The 22,613-nt window shown below is 44.3% G+C and overlaps 1 protein-coding gene across 2 annotated transcripts in view; it reads right to left on the reverse strand.

Moving 5' to 3' along the window:
* NAV3 (neuron navigator 3) overlaps positions 1 to 22,613 on the reverse strand; it is a 363,931-nt gene that overhangs the window by 179,806 nt on the left and 161,512 nt on the right. For both annotated transcript variants that reach the window (XM_054988337.1, XM_054988336.1), the window contains exon 9: positions 8,186 to 8,301. In XM_054988337.1, coding sequence (XP_054844312.1) covers positions 8,186 to 8,301 — 116 coding nt within the window. The remainder of the gene's footprint in view (positions 1 to 8,185; positions 8,302 to 22,613) is intronic.

Genomic DNA, 22,613 nt, shown 5'->3' on the forward strand with positions numbered 1-22,613 from the left:
AGGGAGGAATCTCCCCTTGTTCCAGTTGGTTGGGAGAAAATGCCACTTCCTGGGGAAAAGATGCACTCATGCGCATTGTGCATATTCCCCCTCTCTCTCCCGTTGGGATCCAATTGGTGAATGCCGTTAAAGAAAACAAGATGCTGCTACTACTGTAAAGTAATAACAGAAAAGAAACACAAACTTTTTGGTGGGTATGACAGAAGCTGCTTTACCATGCCAGAAGCTGCTTTAAACTAAACGAAAAAACCATTTCTGGGTGTATTACCAGGTTATTTGTTTCGTTTTGTACACCCTTAATAAGCAACCATGAATATGAACTAATAGGACAGAACACCACAGGGAAATGAACTTTATCTGAAAAGGAGTCTGGAATTGGCTGCAGTGTACCTAGGAAGACAGATAATACAGAAGTGAAGCTTGTTGAGAAGGTGGAGACATTGAAGTACAATGTGGTCCTTCTTGCTATGAGGTTCATCTGACCCTTGCAGACTTGGTTAAGAACCAAGTTATAGTAGATCAGAATTATACTAGATCTGGTACTGCTGCTAGAAAAGTAAGTTAATGCAGCTGCAACAAGTGCCTTCTACAAACTCAGTCTAGCCCAGAAAATGGCCAACGACTTCAACAAGGCCAATCTGGCCACCTGGACCCACTGTATGGTAACATCGAGGCTTGACTACTATAATGCACTCTGCATAGTCAACTCAAAGACTCCAGTTGGCACAGAACACTGCAGCTTGGTTATTATCAGGAGCTAGATGGAGCATGTTCTGCAATCACTCCATTGGCTACCCATCAGTTACAGGGCTCAGTTCAAGATATTGTCTGTCACATCCAAAGCCCTTCATGGCTTCGGTACCTCATATCTGTGAGATCACCTCTCTCCCTATGTTCTGCCATGATTGTTTAGTTCATCTGAACAAGGCCTTCTACAGGTAACACCCTGCAACTGGGCAAAAACAACAGCTGCCTGTGTATGTGCATTCTCTGCAGTGGCCCCCACTATACAGAACAACCTGCCTGAAGAGGTCAGGAAAGCCCCCACATACAGGTGATAGTGCTGTGCTCTAAGTAAATGATTCAGAGAGATGTAATATACCCGTGTAAGACCTATTGCTCCTTCTGGGTTAGATTCTATGCTGTTATTATGTCATATCAATCTATGCCATATCAATTTTTCAGCATTTTCCATATCTGCTTGTATGCAAATTTGTCATTTTTATTCCATTGTACTGTTTGTTGAATATCCCAGTTGACAATTGTATTGATGTATACCACATAATTCACCTTCAGTCTCATTGAGAAAGGTGGACTATAAATAATATAAATATTTTTTTTGAAAAATAACAGTATGGCAATGGTAATTTCAGCCCAACTTAAGCTCACTAACATGATTCCTCAACAAAACTGATCCATTACCAAAGCTCCATATAAATGGAAGGCTATTTGGTTTGACAGATCCCCTTACCATCCCAGCAGGAGGAGGGGGCCCCAGCACTCATCTTTGTGCCATCCTGGGAATCCTCACACACCTATGACCCGGGAAGTGACATCATTGTGCATCTGTGGGTGCACGTGCGTGCTTCACAGTGGGCCAATCTGGGCCCCAAATGGGCCCAAATCAGCCCGCTGCGAGGTTCAGGAGTGCTCTCAAGGTGGTGCAATGATGTCACTCCCAGGAAATGACATCAGCACCTCACCAGAAGCATGTCCAGGGGGCCCATTTCCATGTCCTTCCCCCCTGCTGGCCAAGTGAGAGGTAGAAGAGAATAGAAGTGAGGGATCCTCCACCCCCACCGGAGGACCCAGGATCCCTAAATGCTATCATCAGTGTAACACTAACTCCTATTTCTTTAGCCCATGCATCAGTTTTGGGTGGAGAGAAAAGAACAATATTTTCTTTTCTCTCCCCCTCCCCCCCAATCCATTTGATCTGTCCCTTTCTGTGCTGTAGAAGCTGAGAATTTGGGATAAGGAAAAGAGAAGAGGAATCAGCAGGGCTTCTGACTCCCCCCCCCCCACACACACACACCATTTGCTGCATCTGAGCAAGCTTCAGACACAGCAAACTTTCCAGGCTGGGAAATCAGAACACAGCTTCCAGCTCATCCCTGCAATCAGCTGGTAGTTGGCCCCTGACCCTACGCCCAAGTCCCAAGTACTTTGCTGAATCTACAGCAAAATTTCTCCAGCAGGAGATTAGATGCTTACTCCCTGGCAGTCAGGTTCTGATGGCTCCAAGTAGCCTATTCCTGTGAATAGATCCAAGCAGGCTGCAAACTGCTGAATGATCTGTTGATTACTACTGATTAACAGGATGTGAGCATAAGCAGCAGGTGTTCAAGCATCCCTAAATATCATGTATTTGTTCCTTCTCTCCCACCACTTTGTCTAATCTCAGCTTTCTCATGCTGGTAGAAACCCGTTTGTTTTGAGCTATTTAGAGACGAATCAACAGCATTCTGTATATGCTCAAAGACATGTTTTTAAAAACTCTGGAAATGTATCATATACTTCACATTTATATTGTAAATGGTTCAATGAATATTTTCATGTAGAAAATCTAGCAAGTTGAGTAGCACTATGCTACTGAATCAGATTTGTTGGAGGGCAACAGAAGGGCAAGGCTATTATCATCATGCCTTCCTGCTAGGATTTTTGGAAGCATCTGGTTTGCAGCTGTGGGGAACAGGATGTTGGACTGGATGGACCTTTGGTCTGATCCAGCAGGGATTATGTTCTTACGTTTTGTATAATAGCAGTAGACATAAGCTAGAATGATATGAACAAGCAGAAATCCAAGGCCATATGTCATTCCAATTTTATGAACCACCGAGACAGAATTTAAATGTTACAGCCTTTACATGGAAGCTACTGAGAAGCATATAGTATGCCAGTAATCTCCATGGAAGAAGCAATGTTTAAATTAGGCTCTTTCCCTACATGATGGCTAATGCATGCAGCATTGGCATGCACTCCATGCCTTTTGCCCACAGCATGGGCACGAGTCCTTAAACCATTACCCCCACCACACACAGAGCTAACACAGGTAAGTGCTTTTTGGCTGTCTCATAGAGCCGTAATGTTTCAGTCAAGAATGAATGACTTCAAAAAGCAATGACATTTTCAGTTTTCATCCATGATACAATGCCAAAGGGCTAACAATTTCGTTTGCGGCTGTCTGCACATCAAGGAACAAAATAACTACAGACATCACAGAAAGAGTAGCAGCATATATATTATTCTCAAAATATCACACATCATGAAGAAAGAGACAACAGCAAGGCAAAAAAAATCAGTTACTGATCACAGGGCTTGTTTCAATTCCAAAAAGCATTGTTTGTAAGGTAACATGAAAAGGATGGTATAATATTCTTAACATGCAAGGCATATTGTGCTGCCTGAATGAGCCCATTCTGGAACAATACACTGCAGGATCCAGTCTGCTCTTCTGTTCCCTGCTTTAGCCAATGATTATCCTGTTCCACAAATGTTTGGCACATTCCTGTCTTCACTCACTCCTAAGGCAATTGTGGCTGACACACAGCAATTGCCTTCTACAGCATTCCCAGTTTAGCAGGGGCCACTAGATAAACTGTCATAAGAGATATTTGTAAGCTCCTCAACCTTATAGCAGTGACAGTCTGAAAAATTAAACCAAAATTTTTTCTGATATTTCTTTGGGTCTCCTTTATGCTATTTTAACCAGTTTGGAGCCAAAATGTAAAACCCATCACCAAAAAGCTGGATACCTGCTTACTATCTGCCCATCTGCCTAATCATTTCTGCTAGGTTTGGTGTGAGCACATACCATCTGCAGCTCGTTTCTATAGCAGGTTTTGAAGCATTTATTTCTACCTGGATATTTTGAGCATCTACACCACAAGCTTGTCTTATGCTAACTGAGAAGCTAATATACAAACTATTCAGATGAACAGATATTTGAATGAAGAAGGGGAGTATTTGCACTGGTTTAAAATGACATAGTTTTATGATAGACACATAGTAATGGCTGTTTTGGTAGAGGTGGCAGACCTTTCAGAATTCTACCACCATATTTTAAATTGGTGACATTTTCAGCAATCCTATAATGCCAGTTTGGGCAGAAATGAAAAAAATGAGGCACCGTAGCATACACGTAGATGCTGTTCAGTTTGAAAATAACTACATGCTATATACCTTCAAAACAATCCGAGTCCTAGTTTAATGAGTAATTTCTGATTATCTCACAGATGAATCCTATTATGGAAAATAGTAGCCAGAGAGCTCTAACAGATGTATATTTTTAACAACAGTTCTGGAAATGAAAAGTAGGAGGAGGAGGAGCTGGCTTCAAAACAAACCGTTCTGATGAAAAGTCTCCAGCATTTTACTATATTTAACTATATCACCTAACTCAGCCCCCCCCCCCCCCGCCCCCAAAGTGGTGCCTGTGGATGCCATGGTCTGGTGCCTTTTTACAAGTAAGAAACTAATCCTGGCATTCCTTCATCACTTTGGAGCAGCTAGTGCTTCAGAAGAGTCCAGGAAACGTCACCTCTTTGTCTTCAGAGAGCACCTCCCCCCCTCCCCCGAGCTAACTGTTGAAAGTGTGACAATAGGCTGGCATTGCATCAGTCCCAGACTGGTTTCTAAGCCATGCTTAACAATGGTATGTATGACAGTGTACAGTTCCTCTAAGCAACAGAATCAGCGCCTTGTTATCCAGGGTATTCTATTCAAACTTTGTTGGCTTCGTTGCAGTAACCTCATGGCAACATATGCACAGAGGGCAGTCTTGAAGATAAATTCAACAGCAACTGGCCCAAGCCATCAGGCACCCAGTAAATGCATCTTTGGAGCAGTGGGGGAAGAGGGGGTCTAACACAGGGTGCTCTTATTTTCCTGTAGGGTTACCAGCTGTGGGCTAGGGAAATTCCTGGAGATTTGGGAGTACAGCCTGGGGAGGGCAGAGTTCATGGATAATTGTTTTATTAAACCGGAAACTACAATGTACTATAGATTTAAAAAACTGTTAGGTTGGACACTTTCTCTTCTAATGCATGTGGACTAATTTACAAGGAGAAAAATGTTGCAGCTCCCTAATATTTCAGTTTTCAGCATTATGAATCATGTGTGTGTGTTGTCCTAAATTTAATCATGTCAGGCATGCTATATTTGGTTTCTGCAAAGTTCCATGCTGAGAATTCAGAATCCCTGGCAACAATAATCATTTGAAATCCTGGCTTAGGAAACTCCAGTTCCTGTGGAAAGACAAAGCTGATGCAATAGGCAAGGCTGACTGCTTAGCTCTGGGAAATTCTATTTTAAATGCTAATGGTAAATCTCCAAAGGCAGATAATTTTTTTTGTTTAGATTTTTTAAAAAATCAGTCTGTTTCAAAAATCAGAGATGATGTGTTAATTATTTTAATATGATTAAAATGCTAAACCAGTGCAAAAGTCCATTTATAGTGAAATTCTAAGCAACTCTGCTTAGGATTTTACTGTTAGTCAAATATTCTGTAATGAGATGTGATCCTCTGCTAAATCCAAAGGAGAGGGGAGAAGCCAGTAGTCCTAACAGAGTAGAGGGGAACAGAAACACCATACAGGAAAGGAACCCAAAGGAGAAAGAAGTTCTGTAATTATTTTGTAATAAATAGTTATTGTTTAAACATCACAGATTCCCTGGTGTTAATATAGCAATATGAATGCCAATCCAGATGCCATTGAAAAGCTGACAAGCAGAACAAGAAGGGCTGGAGGAAAGTCCCACTGGACTGCAGCCACTGCTCTGTCCTGCCCTCCAAGGCATCTAGTACCAGCAGTCATACAAGTCTCCACCTGGCACCACATTACTCTCCCAGCTTTCCCAACCCTCAGAAGGAGTTTCTCTCCCTCTTTCAGTACATTCTGAAACTGACTGGCCTTTGTAGGTGCTCCCAGCTTCCCTTCCCTGTGCTATTCTTCTAAGGCCCGGTCTCATGCCTGCATCTCTAATTATAGGGGTTGGGGGATTTCTTGCCCCCCTGCCCTCCCCACTCACCTGACTGGCAGGGGGAAAGGAGGGGGAGGCAGGCTGGAAGCCCCAGAGTATTCAGCAAAATGGCACATGTGTGCTCAGGAGGATCTCTGGTGATGTCACTTTTGGTTGATACCAAAAGCAAATGGCATCTTTTGGGGGCCAAATTGGATGCAAACATAGTGAACATGCTGTGTTTGGGTCCAGTTTGGAATATACATGTGCAAATACACACACAAGATACACAGATGGGGGGGGGCATCACCCAACTGCTGCCCCCAATCCCCCCATTTCAAGGTTAAGGGAGCTGCACCACTATCACATTACCCAGAGTCTGGTACCATAGGGACAGTGACTGCACTTGCACATTCCTGAGGAATGTACAAGTTTGCCAATTTAGTTAATTTGCCAATTTATTCTTACTTGTGCCTGAAGAACGGAGCTCACAAACTTATACTCTGAAAATCTTGTTGGTCTCTAAAGTACAACTGAACTCAAATCCTGCTGTTCTACTGAGACCTAAATAGCTACCCACCTAAATTATCTTTAACATGTTACAGTGTTCAAAAAACTTCCCATTACCCTTGGACTCTTTTTTTCAGGCCAGCAGCCCTCCACACAGCAATGGCAGCCTTCCGCAGGAGCCCAGGTGTGAGAACTTCTCCCTAGTTGGAATCAGCCAGAAAGACCTTCCCCCTCCATGTCAAAAGATTTTATTATCTCTCTTTGCCTACCACGTTTTCTGTCAAAGAAGCCTTTCTTGAAATCTCTAGGAAGATACCTTGTAGCACCTTAAACATCCTAAGTCTCTGTCCCCTGCTAGGAGTTTACTTCTAGCTGGAGGTGAGAGCTGACAATTTCATTGTCTCCATCCGGGAAGGCCATTAGCATTTCTAAAACATTGCTGAGTGAGGCTGGACAGTTATTGGCTTCTAACCTCCTGCCTGTTCCCTGCTAAGAGAGAAAAAAACTTTTTAAACCTAAAGGTGAAGGTGTTACACATTTCAAACCTCCAAATTAAAACACATTTTTCCAGAAAAGACAATAGGCCTACTCCACTGTTGCCTCCAGTAAGTGGTATTCAGTAGCATACTCAGCATGGAAGCTACATTCAGCTATGAACTGAATATTCAAGAGGATGAAATAGATTTTTAAGAGGGCAATTGTTATGTTGGTACACTCTCTGGTAGTTTACTTTAGAATTACTGAAACTAATGGAGTTGACAATCCCCAACACCATAAGAAGACCACAGCTGGATCAACCTGTGGTCCATCTAGTCCAGTATTCTGTATCATCCAAAGGCTAATATGGGCCAACAAACAGGGTGTGGAGACAAAGGCTTCCCCTAATGTTTCCTCCTAGCACTGGAGTTCAGAGGTTTATAAAATCATGCATGTTTTGAAGAAAATACAGAAAAATGTCTCTCCTGTACAGTATTAGAACTTCATCTGAAAAGTTCTCCCAACTTAGCTCACTATCCAACGTACTTAACTTTGTTTTCAGAGAGCGTGCCCTTGCCTTCAAAGATCCTTGCTTATTGTCTAAGCTTGCCAATTGACTGCTACAGTGGCTAAACCCCTGCCCTTAGCTCCATTCCTCTGTCCTTGAGAAACTGAGGAGCAGAAGAAAAAAAATGACCAGAAAATGGCCTCCATAGCAATGCTCTAGAAATTTCCCCATGTCTCTACGGTCTTTACTATAGAGATTAGGGGATACTCCTAGCATGTCAACTAGAAGTACAATCACATCCTCCCCAAACGCCACCCCCCCCCCCCCGGCACAGCCTTCAAAATATCCCAGGATTGGCCTGGCAATCCTAACATCTTTGCTTATAGGCTGAGAAAGAGCCAAACAAAAAGCCATTAATTTTACAACTGCCCACCTTTCAAAATTTGCCACAACTGCCCTCTTTGCAGTGCAAAAGACAAAATAGGGTTTCATTTCAAAACAGTATATTTTAATAGCTTCAACAACTAGTTAGCATGTGTTTAGCAAACAATTGATAAAGTGTTATTTAAGCTATGGTTTAAACCATTAATTTTAATTGTCTCATTTAAATAATCCTACCTAGTTGCCCATTTTTGTGATTCTGCAATACATCAAAGAGCTCAACAAAATCACAAGGGCATTGCTCTAATTCAGAGAGCTTTGCATAAATAATTTTAACAAGTTACTTACCAGATATTTCCTCTAGGCACTGTTTGGCAGTTTTACTATATGACAGATCCATTTTTGTAGGACTGGTGCAGGAGTCAGCAGGCGGGAGAGAGGTACTGTCATTTTCGGAATGAGTTCTGAAATTAATCAAGAAGACTGATTACATAACCTGTAATAACTATAGCACTGGCAAGTGTTAAATTACTATATAATGAAATAGTTTGATTTTAATAAAAAAAGATTCTGAAGATATCATTGCTATCACTTTCTACATGACTGCAGAGTACTAGGTTTTTAAATCAGGTAAGATTATATCCATATACTTGTAAGGGAGGATGGTTTACTATGGAGACAGCTTTTTACTAAATATAAAGAAACAGCACGTTTTAGAATTAAATACCTTTAACATGCATCTCCTACAAAATGAGAAAGTAGTAGGAAGAGAATGGGTAGCTCAATCTACAAACTAAATAGGTAGGCATGTTTCTGCTTGGAAATATTGTAGCATCATAAATCTGCAACATGTTTCTGTTGGCCAAAAGATGCTGCCTTCCGTGGCAAGAAGGGCTCTATTAAACTGATATATCAAAGCTCAAGGAACTGTTAGAAAGCATAATGGATATTGTAAGATTTTGGATTTAAACAGATTAAATTTTATATCTCCTTGCTAATGTGGATTTTTTATTTGCCATTAGTTAAAATACAGGCCTTAGAGGAAAGGAGGGAGAGTTGGATGGGTGAGTATAGTGAAATTTGATTAGAAAGTACCCTAGGGGGTAGAGTGAACTGCAGTTTTGAGAGAGTACGCTGAGAGAAAGTATTAATACTTTCGGGCAAAATAAGGGAAATTGTGTGGGAACCTGAAAGGGGGTTTTATTCTAGTCCAGTCGAGCAATCTGTGTGTAGCCTAGGAGTGTCTCTGTGTTTCTGAGAATAATTTATTCTGCCAAGTTCAATGAAACTGTTTTTCTGAGAGCGGAACTACAAGTGACAAAAGGCACAAGTTGGACACTTGTCAGCTTCCCTCAAGTTTTGATGGGAAATGTAGGCAGCTTGACGGAATGTTGGACAAGTAACAGTTGAAAAGTCCATTGGACAGCAGTCAGAGAGCCAAGCTGCAAGACTAGGATGCCTACAGACATCTAGAGCTCTTCAAGCAAGAATACACGTGAATAGAAGGACTTTGATAGCTCTATGAGACTACCTCGACTACAGGTAACTACAGACAACTACAGACCGATCAGTTTACTCTCCGTATTAGGGAAGCTATATGCCAAACATCTTCTTATCAAATTGTCCAAATGGATGGCAGATCGTAATCTCCCAGGACGTAAACAAATTGGCTTCATAGCGAATCAATCCACGTTAGGCCATTGCTCCACTCTAGCTTTTTTAGCCGAAAAGTACTCTTGCCACCTGCGTGGTAAACTCTATGCAGCCTTTGCTGACCTACATAAAGCCTTTGACTCTGTTAATAGATCTTTATTATGGGATAAACTTCTCGAACTGGGGATTGATAAGCGCCTTTTATTTTTGATTCGGAAATTACATACGTCCAATTTTTGCCAAGTAAGATTTGATGGGAAAGGGTCTCTCACTAAGGAGATACCTGTCTCTAAAGGAGTCAAGCAAGGGTGCATTCTTGCCCCCTCCCTTTTTAACCTTTTTATCTCTGACTTGCCTTCTTGTTTGGATAGGATTAATGGCCACCCTCCTAAATTAAATACAGCTGCAGTGCCAGTTCTGCTTTATGCAGATGATGCGGTTATCCTTTCCTTTACAAGAATTGGCCTTATTCGTCTCTTATCTGAGTTTAATGCATACTGCTCTCAGAACTTTCTTTCTATTAATTTTGACAAGACAAAAATTTTGGTTTTCTCTAAATCTTGGAAACGCAACCGCTGGCTAATAGCGAAAAAAGAAATACAGCAGGTAAAATCTTTCCGCTACTTAGGAGTGCTATTCCATTACAATCTGAGTTGGTGCCCACATAGAGAGCACTCTCTAAGTTTAGCCAAGAATAAGACTGCAGCCTTGATTTGTTTCTTTTTTCAAAAGGGCAATCAATTTGTCCCAGCAGTGCTTAAGATTTTTCAAGCAACAGTTATTTCTCGACTGTTGTATGGAATTCCTATTTGGATACAGTCCTTTACTAAAAGAATCGAGCGTATTTACTCTGTCTTCCTGCGTAGGATCCTTGGTTTATCCAACTCAGTGTCGTTGTTTACCCTCTGTAAGGAATTGGATCTGCACCTGATAGAATCTCGGGCCTGGATCACTACAATTAAATTTTGGCTCCGTCTTCATTTTCGATCCTCCCCTACCAGTCTAATGGCTCAACTTCTAACTGATCCCTTTATTTCAGATTGGTCACAGGCTGTAGTGGAAAAGATTGGTTCCTTAGGAATCGACTTGGAACCTTTATATAATAGTGGTGAGGTGGCAGTTCTGCAGGTGGTCAAGAGGAGAATTTGGGATATTGAGGCACAGACTATTAATGCCGGTAGCTCCGGAGTCTGCTCCCCTCATTCACTGTCCCTCTATTCCTCGCACACCACCATAGCGGCGTATATTGCTGATCTGATAAACCCTGTGTTTACGAGAGCTTTTATGTTAGCAAGGTTCAATCTCTTTCCCTCAGCAGTGGTCACAGGCAGATATGGGGGTATTCCATATAGGGATAGGCTGTGTGACTGTACTCTGAGGGAACCCGATTCAATCTCACATATTCTTTTTCGCTGCCCCAAATATTCTGTTATGCGTAGTTTATTGATTCGTCCTCTTTTTCCTGTGCAGAGGGATTTTTTGGATAAGGATCTAAAATTTTTCTTAGTAGACAAGAGTCCAGCAATAACTCTATCCGTTGCTGAATTCTTGGCTTATGTGTGGAAGTCAAGGGTAATATTTTATAAAGCCCCCTAGGACTGTGCTGTATCTTGAGATAATTTTGCTGTCTGGGGACACGATTGTGCTGCCCTATGAACTTATTCTACAACATCTCTTCTGTTCCGTCTGTATTATTTATGCCAATAAAGGTTGCTGTGCTGCTGCTGTGACTACCTCGAAGGGACATTGTGATATTCATGTTTGTATTTGGGACCTTGAATTATGGGTACATGTTTGTACTTTGTAAATAATTGTGTATAGCACATTTTGCCACTGAGCCCTCTAAAGAAAAAGTAACTTTTGTTAATTATAGTATCTTAGTCCGTTATTTATAGCAGCAAGTGCTGTTGTTGGGTGAGCTGTTGTTTTGCACTTGATTTTTGCCTTCTCTGTGTTATGGTTTCATATGCAGACACAGCATGATTTTCTAGGTGGTCCATCAGGCCAAGAGGACGATGATCAGGTCCCAGCTTGAGTTTAGCTGATGGGCCACTGTAGAGTGGCAGGGCTTCCAGGTGTGGTCCTCCACCTCACGTGCTGGTCATTCACTGTGTGGCAATGACCTTGGCTCACAGAGCATGGCCCTATCCTTTCAGGCTTACACAGGCTTGCAGCACCCAGGCAAGTAGTGGCCTGATGGTTTGAGGGGAGGTGCGGTCCTTCGCCTCACATTCTGGTCATTCGCCGCATGGTGTTGACCTTGGCTTACAGGGCATGGCCTCTTTCCTTTCAGGCTCACACAGGCTTGCAGTGCCCAGGCAAGTAGTGGCCTGATGGCTGGGGGAGGCGCAGTCCTTCACTTCACGTGCTGGTCATTCGGCGCGAAGTGTTGACCTTGTCTCGCAGGGCATGGCCCTTTCCTTACAGGCTCACATAGGTTTACAGTGCCCAGGCAAGTAGTGGCCTGACGGTTTAAGGGGAGGAGCGGACCTCCACCTCACGTCCTGGTCATTTGCCACGTGGTGTTGACCTTGTCTCACAGGGCATGGCCCTTTCCTTACAGGCTCAGATAGACTTGCAGCGCCCAGGCAATAGTGGCCTGATGGCTTGAGGGGAGGTGCAGTCCTCCGCCTTACGTTTCGGTCATTCACTTGGATGGTAATGACCTTGGTCTACTATGCTTCCCCGTCATGGTGGCGGGAAGGGTCATTCATCTGGGTGGTGATGACCTTGGTCTGCAATGCTTCTCTGTCATGGTGGCGGGAAGATTGAGAACCACTAGGTGAGGGGCTAGGCGTACAGCCAACAGAGCCCTAGAGAAAGCTGTTGGGAGGGACTGAGCATCTATTTGCCGCACCCCTGCATAAAGGCTACATTTGCTGGCCTCTACAGAAGTGATGAGAGGGCATGGTGTAAGGCCAAAAAGGCCCTTTAAAAGGCTTTGAGAGCAGGAGAGGTATTTATTTGCCCTTTCCTGGCATTAGGGCCAAAGTTGCCAACCGTTACAGAGGTGTCGGTGTTCACCTATTGGTGAAGGGCAACGCAATATTCTGTGGTAACTGACAGCAAGGGTGGTGGTTGGCACTAGGCCAACTGTGGGGTGCAAGGGTCTAAGCAGAGGCTTGGCCCTAGCTGGGGCAGGTTAGATTTGAGTAGACAGAGCAGGCCGGTGAGCACCCGGTTGCACCTCCCCATTGGTGGGGAATTGGGGTCTGTCAGGGATCGGCTGGCAGGCTTTATGGTGGCCAGCTGAGAGGGCAGACTGCCTGTGGGACCCCCTGTACAAGTCCTTCCCTCAGGCTCCATGGCTTGGGGTGCTTGGAGCTTTAAGAGGGGAACCATTTGCCTGCCCGGCCGGGTTACAGCCATTCGCATGGATGGCTCGCACCTGGGGCAGGGGTGACTTGCCCAGACATGTCGGGGAGGAGGTACAGGGTGATCCCTTGGTCCTGACCTGTACCGCTAGTGATGCCCTTGCCGTTATTTAGTTTAATGTTGGTCAATAAATGGCCCAAATGTATACCTAAGCCTTGTCTGTCTCTTCATTCTGAATTCGGGGCGGGGGATCCTAATTTGGATTTTATTGCCTATCTCCCAAAATTCTTGTTCTTTTAACTTTAAATCAGTGTAATGAGACTTCAAAGTTAGAAGAACAAGAATTCTGTGAAATAGGCAAAAAAATCCAAATATTTATTGTTGTCATATATGAATATGCATGTGATCATAAAAGATCTCCAGACTCCTGGGAGACACATTGTATTTATATATAACTTTTTGGAAAACTTAAAGAGGATATCTCCATTCACCAAACTAGTTTATTATATGAATATATGAAACAGGAAGCCACAAGACCAAGCAGTTGGCTCTTTTCAATGCCTCATAAAGACAGAGGACACCTTGGGATGCTTTTCTAAATGACTGTCTTATAGAAAATAGCAACCTGTCAGATTTTTTGCTATGTTTACTACTTCCAAGTTGCTTATCTAATGGGTTTATTCAAAAGCCCATTGAAACGGATGAGGGAACACAGGTCTTTGAACAAAATGTGTAATCCTGATCATACTTTAAATATGTTTTAAAAGTAATCATAAACAGAAGTTGACATCTTGCAAAAATACCATGTTTCTACTTCATTTTTAAATTTCTGAGAAATAGTAAACAAGACAGATTTGTCATAATTTCTTATACTTGGCTTTGACCTCTGCTATCATTATTTTGCATCAAATCCAGAATATGCCAGAGAATTACCACCCATACCCAGAAAAAAACCTTATATTGTTGGATATGCCACATTCCTTCATGGATTTCAGAGTAGCAATCTTCTATTATTTCATTTTTCATTGTATAGAACTCTGTATATACAGCTTCCAGCTTCTTCTGTTCATTTGCTGATGTATCCCATCTGCATATTATTGAGATGGGATTGCATACAACTTTTTGGTGCAGTATTTTACCCACCTACATATGCATTTCTGTGCATTGATAGAACACCACAAAAAAGCAATCTTGATGTATGATGGTATCAAAATTCCCCTTCCATGGTATTTTACCAATGCATAGGAGTTCATCAGTAAAACTATACAAAATATCATTCTGATGCAATATTTTGATGCAATCATAAATACAAGCACATCAATATAGCAATATATACAATGCATATATGCACATCATTATACCAAGGGAGAGGAAAAGAAAATAATTATTCCAGTTCTGGGATTAATTTTAGAAATTCTGTTAGCTAAACTGGAAATGAAGAGAAGTAAATATAGTAGAGTCAATTTTCAAAACAATACTAAGTGATAGGGTTGCCAGTCCCCCCTCCCCCCTCCCCACTTATGTGGCCAGTGGGGGAGGACACACCTCCCTGGGCATGCTCCCAGGTGGCACAGTGTGTTCCCAAGCAATGTGGCGTGCTTCTGTGCCTGCAGGAGCCTTTGAGCCCATTTTGGCCTGAATCGGGCCATTGCAGAGCTCCATAGCAGCCAGATTCCAGCTGATTCGGGCCCAAATATGGCCCAATTCAGCCTCCTGCAGAGCACAGGAGCGCTCCCAGGGCAGAACGTGGCCTGTGCGATGATATCACTTCCCAGAAGTGATGTCATCATGCGGGCTGGGAGCACACACATGCTGTGTGCACATGAGAAGAGGATTTCACCAGGTAAGTGCCAGGCCTCCGACCTCCCACTAGGAGGTTGAGGGGACCTGGCAACCCTACTAAGAAAAAAGAAAAAAATCTATTTATTCCCATTCATTCTTAGAATGAAAGGTTTCAACTTCATAGAAACTGTCATGCATTCACTAATATGCATCTGGGAAGCATGAGTTGTTTGATAGCCAAGATGTAGCATGGATAGGTCCATATTGGCATAACAGCTGCACAGTGCAGCAGCAGCAGTCGATGGGGAAAATGGTAGTATGGTTATGTCTTAAGAGAACATAAGAGTCCAGCTGAATCAGACCAGCAGTCCATCAAGTCCAACATCTTGTTTCACAAAGTGGTCCACTAGTTGCCCTGAAAGGCTAATTGCTGGGCACAGAAGTCAAGGCCTTCCCTTGATGTTATCTCCTAGCATTGGGTTTCAAAGGTTTACTGTCTCTGAATATGGAGGTTCCCTTTTCTTGCTATGGCTAGTTGCCATTGATGGCTCCACTCCTCCATGAATCCCTTTTAAAGCCTTCTCAGATCACACATGGTACAGAATTGCTGCAACTGCAGTCTCGGTGTTACTTGAGACTAAAAGAAAAAGCTAGTGGTTCAATCCAAATAAAAAATCTTGTTTCTCCAAATGACCAGCTACATTAACATAAGTTACACAATAGGATGAAACATATTGTTGTTCTGCAGACTAATGTCAGTTAATCTGTTTGTTTCAGCCCCTGTGCATCAAGTGGGCCACATGCTGGATCTGATCTTTGGGGCGGGGATTCAGGTGGACCTGGATGCTATTAAAGCGGTGCCGTGGTCAGACCACCATGTCCTGAGGGCTTGTTTGGGTATGCCACCCCCTTCCTGCATAGGCGGTGAGCTAATTTATGCTCGCCCGTGGAGACTTATGGATCCAATTGGTTTCCAGAATGCTCTGCAGGAACCAATGCCCCCTGGCGGTTAGTTAGATGAGCTGGTGGGGGATTGGCATGGCCGTATCTCAGAAGCCATTGACAAAATCACTCCCTGTCACCCTCTCCATCCCCATGTCAGACTGGTTCCCTGGTACACAAAGGAGCTAAGTCAGATGAAGCAGGAACTGAGACGGCTAGAGCGAGTGTGGTGGCAGAATCGGGGTGAAGAGGAGAAAACATCTTATAGAGCATTTATGAAAGCCTATGAGGTGGCTGTGAAGGCGATGAAGAAGGAGTACTTTGCTGCCTCCATAGCATCTGCAAGCTCACACCTGGCAAAATTGTTCATTCTTTGGTCTCCCTTTCGCAGGGGGACTGCCAAATTAGAAATTTGGCCATCAGCTGTGAGGCTTTGGGGAGCTTTTTTGCAGACAAAATCTTGTCTCTCCGCCGCAACCTGCCTGCCACAATTGATACAGTAAGGGAACTGGAGACTCCTTGACCATCTTCCGGTCCAACTTTGGATCACTTCAGCCTGGACACCCAAGAGGAAGTGGGCAGGATCCTGCGGCTGGTCAGGCCCACTATGTGCTTCCTAGACCCCCGCCCGTTGTGGCTGGTGAAAGCCAGTGGCGCCGCATCGGGGGCCCAATTGGAGGATATTATGAATTCATCATTGAGCTCTGGGGTTTTTCCCAGTGCGTTGAGGGAAGCTGTAGTGAGGCCTCTTCTGAAAAAACCATCCTTGGACCCCACTTACCCGTCCAGTTACCGCCCAGTATTGAACCTCCCATTTCTGGGAAAGGATATTGAGCGGGCAGTGGTGGAACAGCTGCAGGTTTTCCTGGAAGAGACCTCTGTCCTGGACTCATACCAGTCCGGTTTCCGTCTGGGCCATGGGACGGAGACAGTGTTGAGGACAACCTCCGTAGGCACCTGGATCGTGGCGGGTCAGCGCTGCTGATTTTGTTAGACCTTTCAGCAGCGTTTGAAACAGTCGACCATGAGTTGTTGGACCACCGCCTCGCTGACATGGGGATTCGAGCGACAGCCTTTTCTCCACAGTCGGGAACAGAGGGTGGCGCTGGGGGAGAGATTGTCCACACGCCAGCCTTTGGTGTGTGGTGTCCCTCAGGGGGCAATACTCTCTCCCCTGTTGTTCAATCTTTATATGCACCTCCTCGCCCAGCTGGTGTGGAGGTTTGGACTGGGTTCTCATCCTGTACTTGGGCCGTGGGCTGTCAGAGGAGGGGATCCATCTCCCAGCCTTTGGGGGGGGCACCACTTGTGCCTGTACCATCGGTCAGGAGTTTGGGCGTGATCCTGGATTCCTCCTTATCTATGGAGGCCCAGATTGTGATGGTTGCCCAGGCTGCTTTTTTCCATCTTTGGCAGGCCAGGCAGCTAGCCCCAATCTCTCAACCCAGGACCTAACGACAGTGATCCATGCAACGGTCACCTCCAGGTTGGATTACTGTAACTTGCTCTACACAGCACTGCCCTTGGGTTTGATCTGGAGACTACAGCGGGACCAGAATGCTGCTGCACGTGTTTTGATGGGTGTTCCTTATAGGACACATATTACATCAATTCTGCAGCAGCTCCACTGGCTCCCCGTGGAATTCCAGATTCAGTTCAAGGTGCTGGTTTTGACCTATAAAGCCCTAAATGGACTGGGACCAGCATACCTAAGGGACCGCCTCTCCCCATATGTGCCCCGTAGAATGCTCCGATCAGCTGGAAAACATCTGCTGGTGGTTCCTGGCCCCAGAGAGGCTTGGTTGGCCTCAACCAGGGCCAGGGCCTTTTCAGTCCTGGCCCCAACCTGCTGGAGCTCTCTGTCTGAGGACACCTGGGCCCATCAGGATCTTCTATCATTTCAGAGGGCCTGTAAGACAGAGATGTTCCACCAGGTGTATGGTTGAGGCCAGCATGAGATCCTCACTGAGCCTCTCACCGATCTCCCACCAAGTGTGGGGTTATACACTGTCCACCGGCCAGCTGCCCAACATATGGGTACAGCACGGGGCTATGTAGTGCCCATTCGTTTACTGACCCACGTATGGGTTGCAGTACATTATCTGTCCGCTTCCCTCCTCCTGTATGTTGATGGGCAGGAATCTGGAATTGACCTCATCTTGGGACAGTTATTACCTGTTTGTTGATTTTATGATGAACTGTTGTTTTATGAATTGTTTTAATATTTGTATTATATTTTTATAACTGTTGTACCTCACCCTGAGCCTGCTTGCGGGAAGAGTGAGTTAGAAATGTAATAAATAATAATAATAATAAAAATAATTCCTAAAATTTAATAATTATTCGTTGAGGTTGTGGTAGGCAAGAGTACAACTTAGGCCACTGCATTCTATTCTATAAGCCCCACTGAATTAACCGTTCTGCAAATTGCCAAGATTTGCTGTAGCTATCTTTCACATTCTAAAAGCTATCATTCACATTCATATACTTTACATGTTTTGACAGATTCCACTGTTTCAGCTAACTTGAATGAATTTTATAGATATAATTTTAGAACCTAGGCATTATCACAGCTAAAATTATGCAGAATGTCAAGAAATGCTGAGTGAATAACAAAATTTCCCTTTACACTAAAACTTAGAAATTAGCCCACCTCCTCCCACATTGGAAAAGTCTCTGTTCTCTCTGTCTTAAGATTTTTCCCTGAACAGTAGTTCAATCTATCATCTGAACAACCATGTCTGAATAAAAAACAACTTTAATGAAAGCCGGTTTAAATACTATTTTTGCTAAAAAAAAAAAAAAAAGCCTTGAAACTAGCTGTGATTGGCAATATTTGGCAAATTGCCACTATAATTTTACAACACTGAATGTAAATGACATAAACTGTTGATTCACTGGTGTATTCATGCCTCTGATTTGCAATTTTAAGGGCAAAGAACCATGCAGTAAATTTAGAATGATAAATCCAGTATGCCAAGGGTATAGTGGGAAGCCATGGAATTAGGACAGCCAGGCCTCATGCTGTGGTGGGAGACCTCCTATCATCAGTAACAATATAGGTTAAATTTAGGGTTGCCAACTACAAGTGGGAAATACCAGGAGATCTGGGGGGTGAAGTAGGGTTGCCAGTCCCCCGCTGAGGGTGGGGGATCCTCTGCCCCCAACCTCTACCCGCTGCCTCACTTACCTGGCTGGTGGGCACACCTGCACTTCATAGTGGACCAATTTAGGCCCCAAATGGGCCAAAATAAACCTGCCGTGGAGTGCAGGAGTGCTCCTCAGGGCAGTACAAGGTCCTGCGTGATGATGTCACTTCCCAGAAGTGATGTCATCATGCATCCTCCAAAATGGTCATCTCTCCAGGGGAACTGATACCTGTCATCTGGAGATAAGTTGTAATTCCAAGAGATTCCCAGGGCCCACCTGGAGGCTGGCAACCCTAGTTATGTCACAATGTACATTTTGGGGCATTACCTAAAAGTGACATAGGATGGCTCTAAGAATTGCCAGAAACTCTATGGTAAAACTGGTTTATCCAGAAGTGACTTGCAACATAACTGATGTCACTCTAAGTCATAGTTTAAAAGGAAATTCTGCGTAACATTTTATGCTATCCAAATCCTATTGCACTTTTTATTTGATGTCCCAGCTGTAGATCATATTGACTTATACTATGTCATCTGCCTTGATTCTCAATAAATACATATACAAACAAACAAAAAACAAATGATAACGCAGCCTTGCAAATAAAGCCACAATGTTCACAGAATTTTTTTCTAGCTCATTCTAGCTCATCTAGCTATATCTAATTCACTCCTGTGTAGAAATAACTTTCTTCCTATTTATATGAACACTTTGCTGTCTGGATGCAATTTATAAGATCCTTCATCTGGAAACAGTTTTTACTCACCATGGCTCCCAGTTTACAAGCCTGAAAACGTTCACATAAATAGCGTAAGTGTAGCAAAAAGTGGGGGGAGGGACTTCAGTTCTATGTGGGAAAATTGCATTAGAATCTGGAAGAAGTTTGGATTAGACATGGGCACGAACCAAAAAAATTTAATGAACCAGCGATTTGTGGTTCGGTGCCGCCGACAAACCTGAACCAGTGAACCGCAATGAACTTTTCCCGTTGCCGAACCGGTTCGAGGTTCATGGTTTGTGGGCGTCAGAATGGCCCCTGTTGGACTTAGAGAGCCCACATTCCCAGGGAGTGTTTAGCAGGCTCTCCTCCAGCCAGCAACCAAGTTTGGTCAAGATTGCAATAGGGATCTTGGAGTTATACTCTCTTCAATCCGAGGCCCCCAGGAAACTCCCATTTGATACAATTAGAGCCACCAGTTGACATTGACCCAGTGTACAAAGGGTTGGCCGTCAGAACTGCCTATCAGGGTTTGCCCATGGCTACAGAAAAACAGTGTTTCATACCTGTAACTGTTGTTCATCTAGGTCTTCTTCCGTGCAGGCACACATGGGACTGCGCACGCGCAGGCCTGCCAACTTCGGAGATTTTTACAGCTCAGAACCACTAGGGGGGCGCCTCCGCCTCTTAACGCGTATGTGCAGCCGTCTTTTCCTGCCGAAAACGGCTCTTAAGAGGCGGGGCGCCCCCAACGTACCCTCAGGTCCTCTTTCGCCGCTGACTACAAGGTAAGTACCAAGAGAATTTGCGGGGAAGGAGGGAGGGTATGTGTGCCTGCACGGAAGACCTAGATGAACAACAGTTACAGGTATGAAACACTGTTTTTCATCTGCAGTCTTCCTGTGCAGTCCCACATGGGAGATTACAAAGCTAAAATACCTGGGTGGTAGGTAGAGATGCATCATGACAGGAAGATTGATTGTAGGACTGCTGTACCCACGACCGTCTCTCTCCTGTCTAGGATGTCCAAAGCGTAGTGTCTCACAAACGTGTCTGCAGACGCCCAAGTTGCAGCTTTACAGATGTCTTGCAAAGGGACACCTCTCAGGAGGGCTGCCGAAGATGCTTGAGACCTAGTGGAGTGAGCATGTATCTCCAGGGGACAAGGTAGATTAGCACATTTATAACTTAACAGAATAGCTTGCACCACCCAGCGGGCCAAAGTCTGAGAATTGGCTCTCATCCCCTTTTTAGGGCCCACAAAACAAACAAAAAGATTAGAATCTTTCCTAAAGGGCTTCACCCTATCCAAATAAAAAAGGAGAGCTGTACGAACATCTAAGGCATGAAGAGATCTCTCAGCCTCAGACAAATAATCCTTAAAGAACACCGGTAAAGAAATTTCTTGTGACAAGTGGAATTTTGACACCACCTTAGGCAAAAACTCCATCTTTGTTCTTAGGACCACCTTATCAGGGTGAATACTCAAATAAGGAGGGTCACAAGACAGAGCTGCCAATTCACCCACTCGTCTGGCAGACGTGACAGCTACAAGAAACGCCACCTTAAATGAAAGTAAATTTAGAGGGCAAGTAGCCAACAGCTCAAAGGGTTTGGAAAGGAGCTTAGCCAAAACTAGACATAGCGATCACTGAGGGCCTAACACTCGCACAGGGGGGAACAAGTTATTGAGCCCCCTCAAAATAATTTAGACGTATAGTGGGAAAAAACAGTCTTTCGATCGACGGGAGGATGAAAGGCCGAGATTGCGGCCATGTATACTTTAACAGAAGATTTGGATAGGCCAGATTGTTTAAGCCCCCACAAAAAGTCCAGGACATCAGAGAGGGAGGAGGCCAAGGGATCGATCCCCCTACCCTCACACCATTCAGTAAATCTGTTCCATTTCAGGGAGTATGACTGTCGAGTGGACAAGTGACGGGCATTTTGGAGAACGTGCATCACTCCCTCAGAGAATCCCCGTCCTGAAGAATCAGCCATGCCGTCAGTCTGAGTGTATGTACTCTGTGATGGAGCACCCCCCAAAAGGACAGTAGATCCAGTCGATCCGGGAACCGATGCATTTGACTGTGCAGTCTCAGAAGGGCATGAAACCACGGCTGCCGTGGCCAGTAAGGGGTAATCAGGATGGCTGATGCTTTGTCTGTCCGGATCTTGGATATTACCCTGGCTAGCAGTGGGAACGGGGGAAACGTAGAGAAAGCAACCTGACCAAATTAACTGAAACGCGTCCCCAAGAGATTCGAGGCCGACGCCTCCTCTTGAACAATACTGGGGAGTCTTGTAGTTCTTCTCCAAGGCAAAAAGGTCTAAGTCTGGGGTCCCCCACTCTGAAAAGACAGGACGTAAATACTTGTCATGAAGGGACTGAAACGCGTCCCCAAGAGATTCGAGGCCGACGCCTCCTCTTGAACAATACTGGGGAGTCTTGTAGTTCTTCTCCGAGGCAAAAAGGTCTAAGTCTGGGGTCCCCCACTCTGAAAAGACAGGACGTAAATACTTGTCATGAAGGGACCACTCATGGGTGTCACCCCCCAGCCTGCTAAGGCAATCAGCCGTGACGTTGTTTACACCCGGTATATGAACTGCTATTAGCCAAAGAGAGTGGTCAATGGCCCAATTCCAAATTTTCATTGCCTCTTTGCATAAGGTCCGAGACATTGTGCCCCCTTGTTTATTTAAATAAAACATAGTTGTGGTGTTATCTGTAAGGATTTGTAATGTCTTATTGTGTATCAAATCAGAAAAAGAGATTAGGGCATAGTAAACTGCACGCAATTCAAGGAGGTGAATGTGTTCTTCACACTCCAACTCATCCCACAAGCCATGAGCATATAAGCCCCGACAGTGAGCACCCCACCCAAGGGTAGAGGCATCAGTAGTGACTGAAAGGTCTGGTTGCTTATAGCCAAACCCAACACCCCCAAGGTTAGAATCTTGTAACCACCATTCCAGAGACAAAAGAACGTTGCGAGGAACACTAAGTTTCCTCCGTTGGGAGTCTCTCTCAGGGAAAAAAGTTTTAGAAAACCACAGATGAAGCAGTCTCATTTTAAGTCTCGCTAGCGATATCACAGCCGTAGTGGTGGCCATATAACCCAAAAGTACTTGAATAAGCCTGGCCGGTTGGAACCTGCACCTCTTAAATCTTCTGATAAGGGCCTTAATCTTATCAGCCCTGTCTAAGGGCAAAAAACC

The sequence above is a fragment of the Eublepharis macularius genome, chromosome 9, assembly GCF_028583425.1.
Source record: "Eublepharis macularius isolate TG4126 chromosome 9, MPM_Emac_v1.0, whole genome shotgun sequence".
NCBI lineage: Eukaryota > Metazoa > Chordata > Lepidosauria > Squamata > Eublepharidae > Eublepharis > Eublepharis macularius.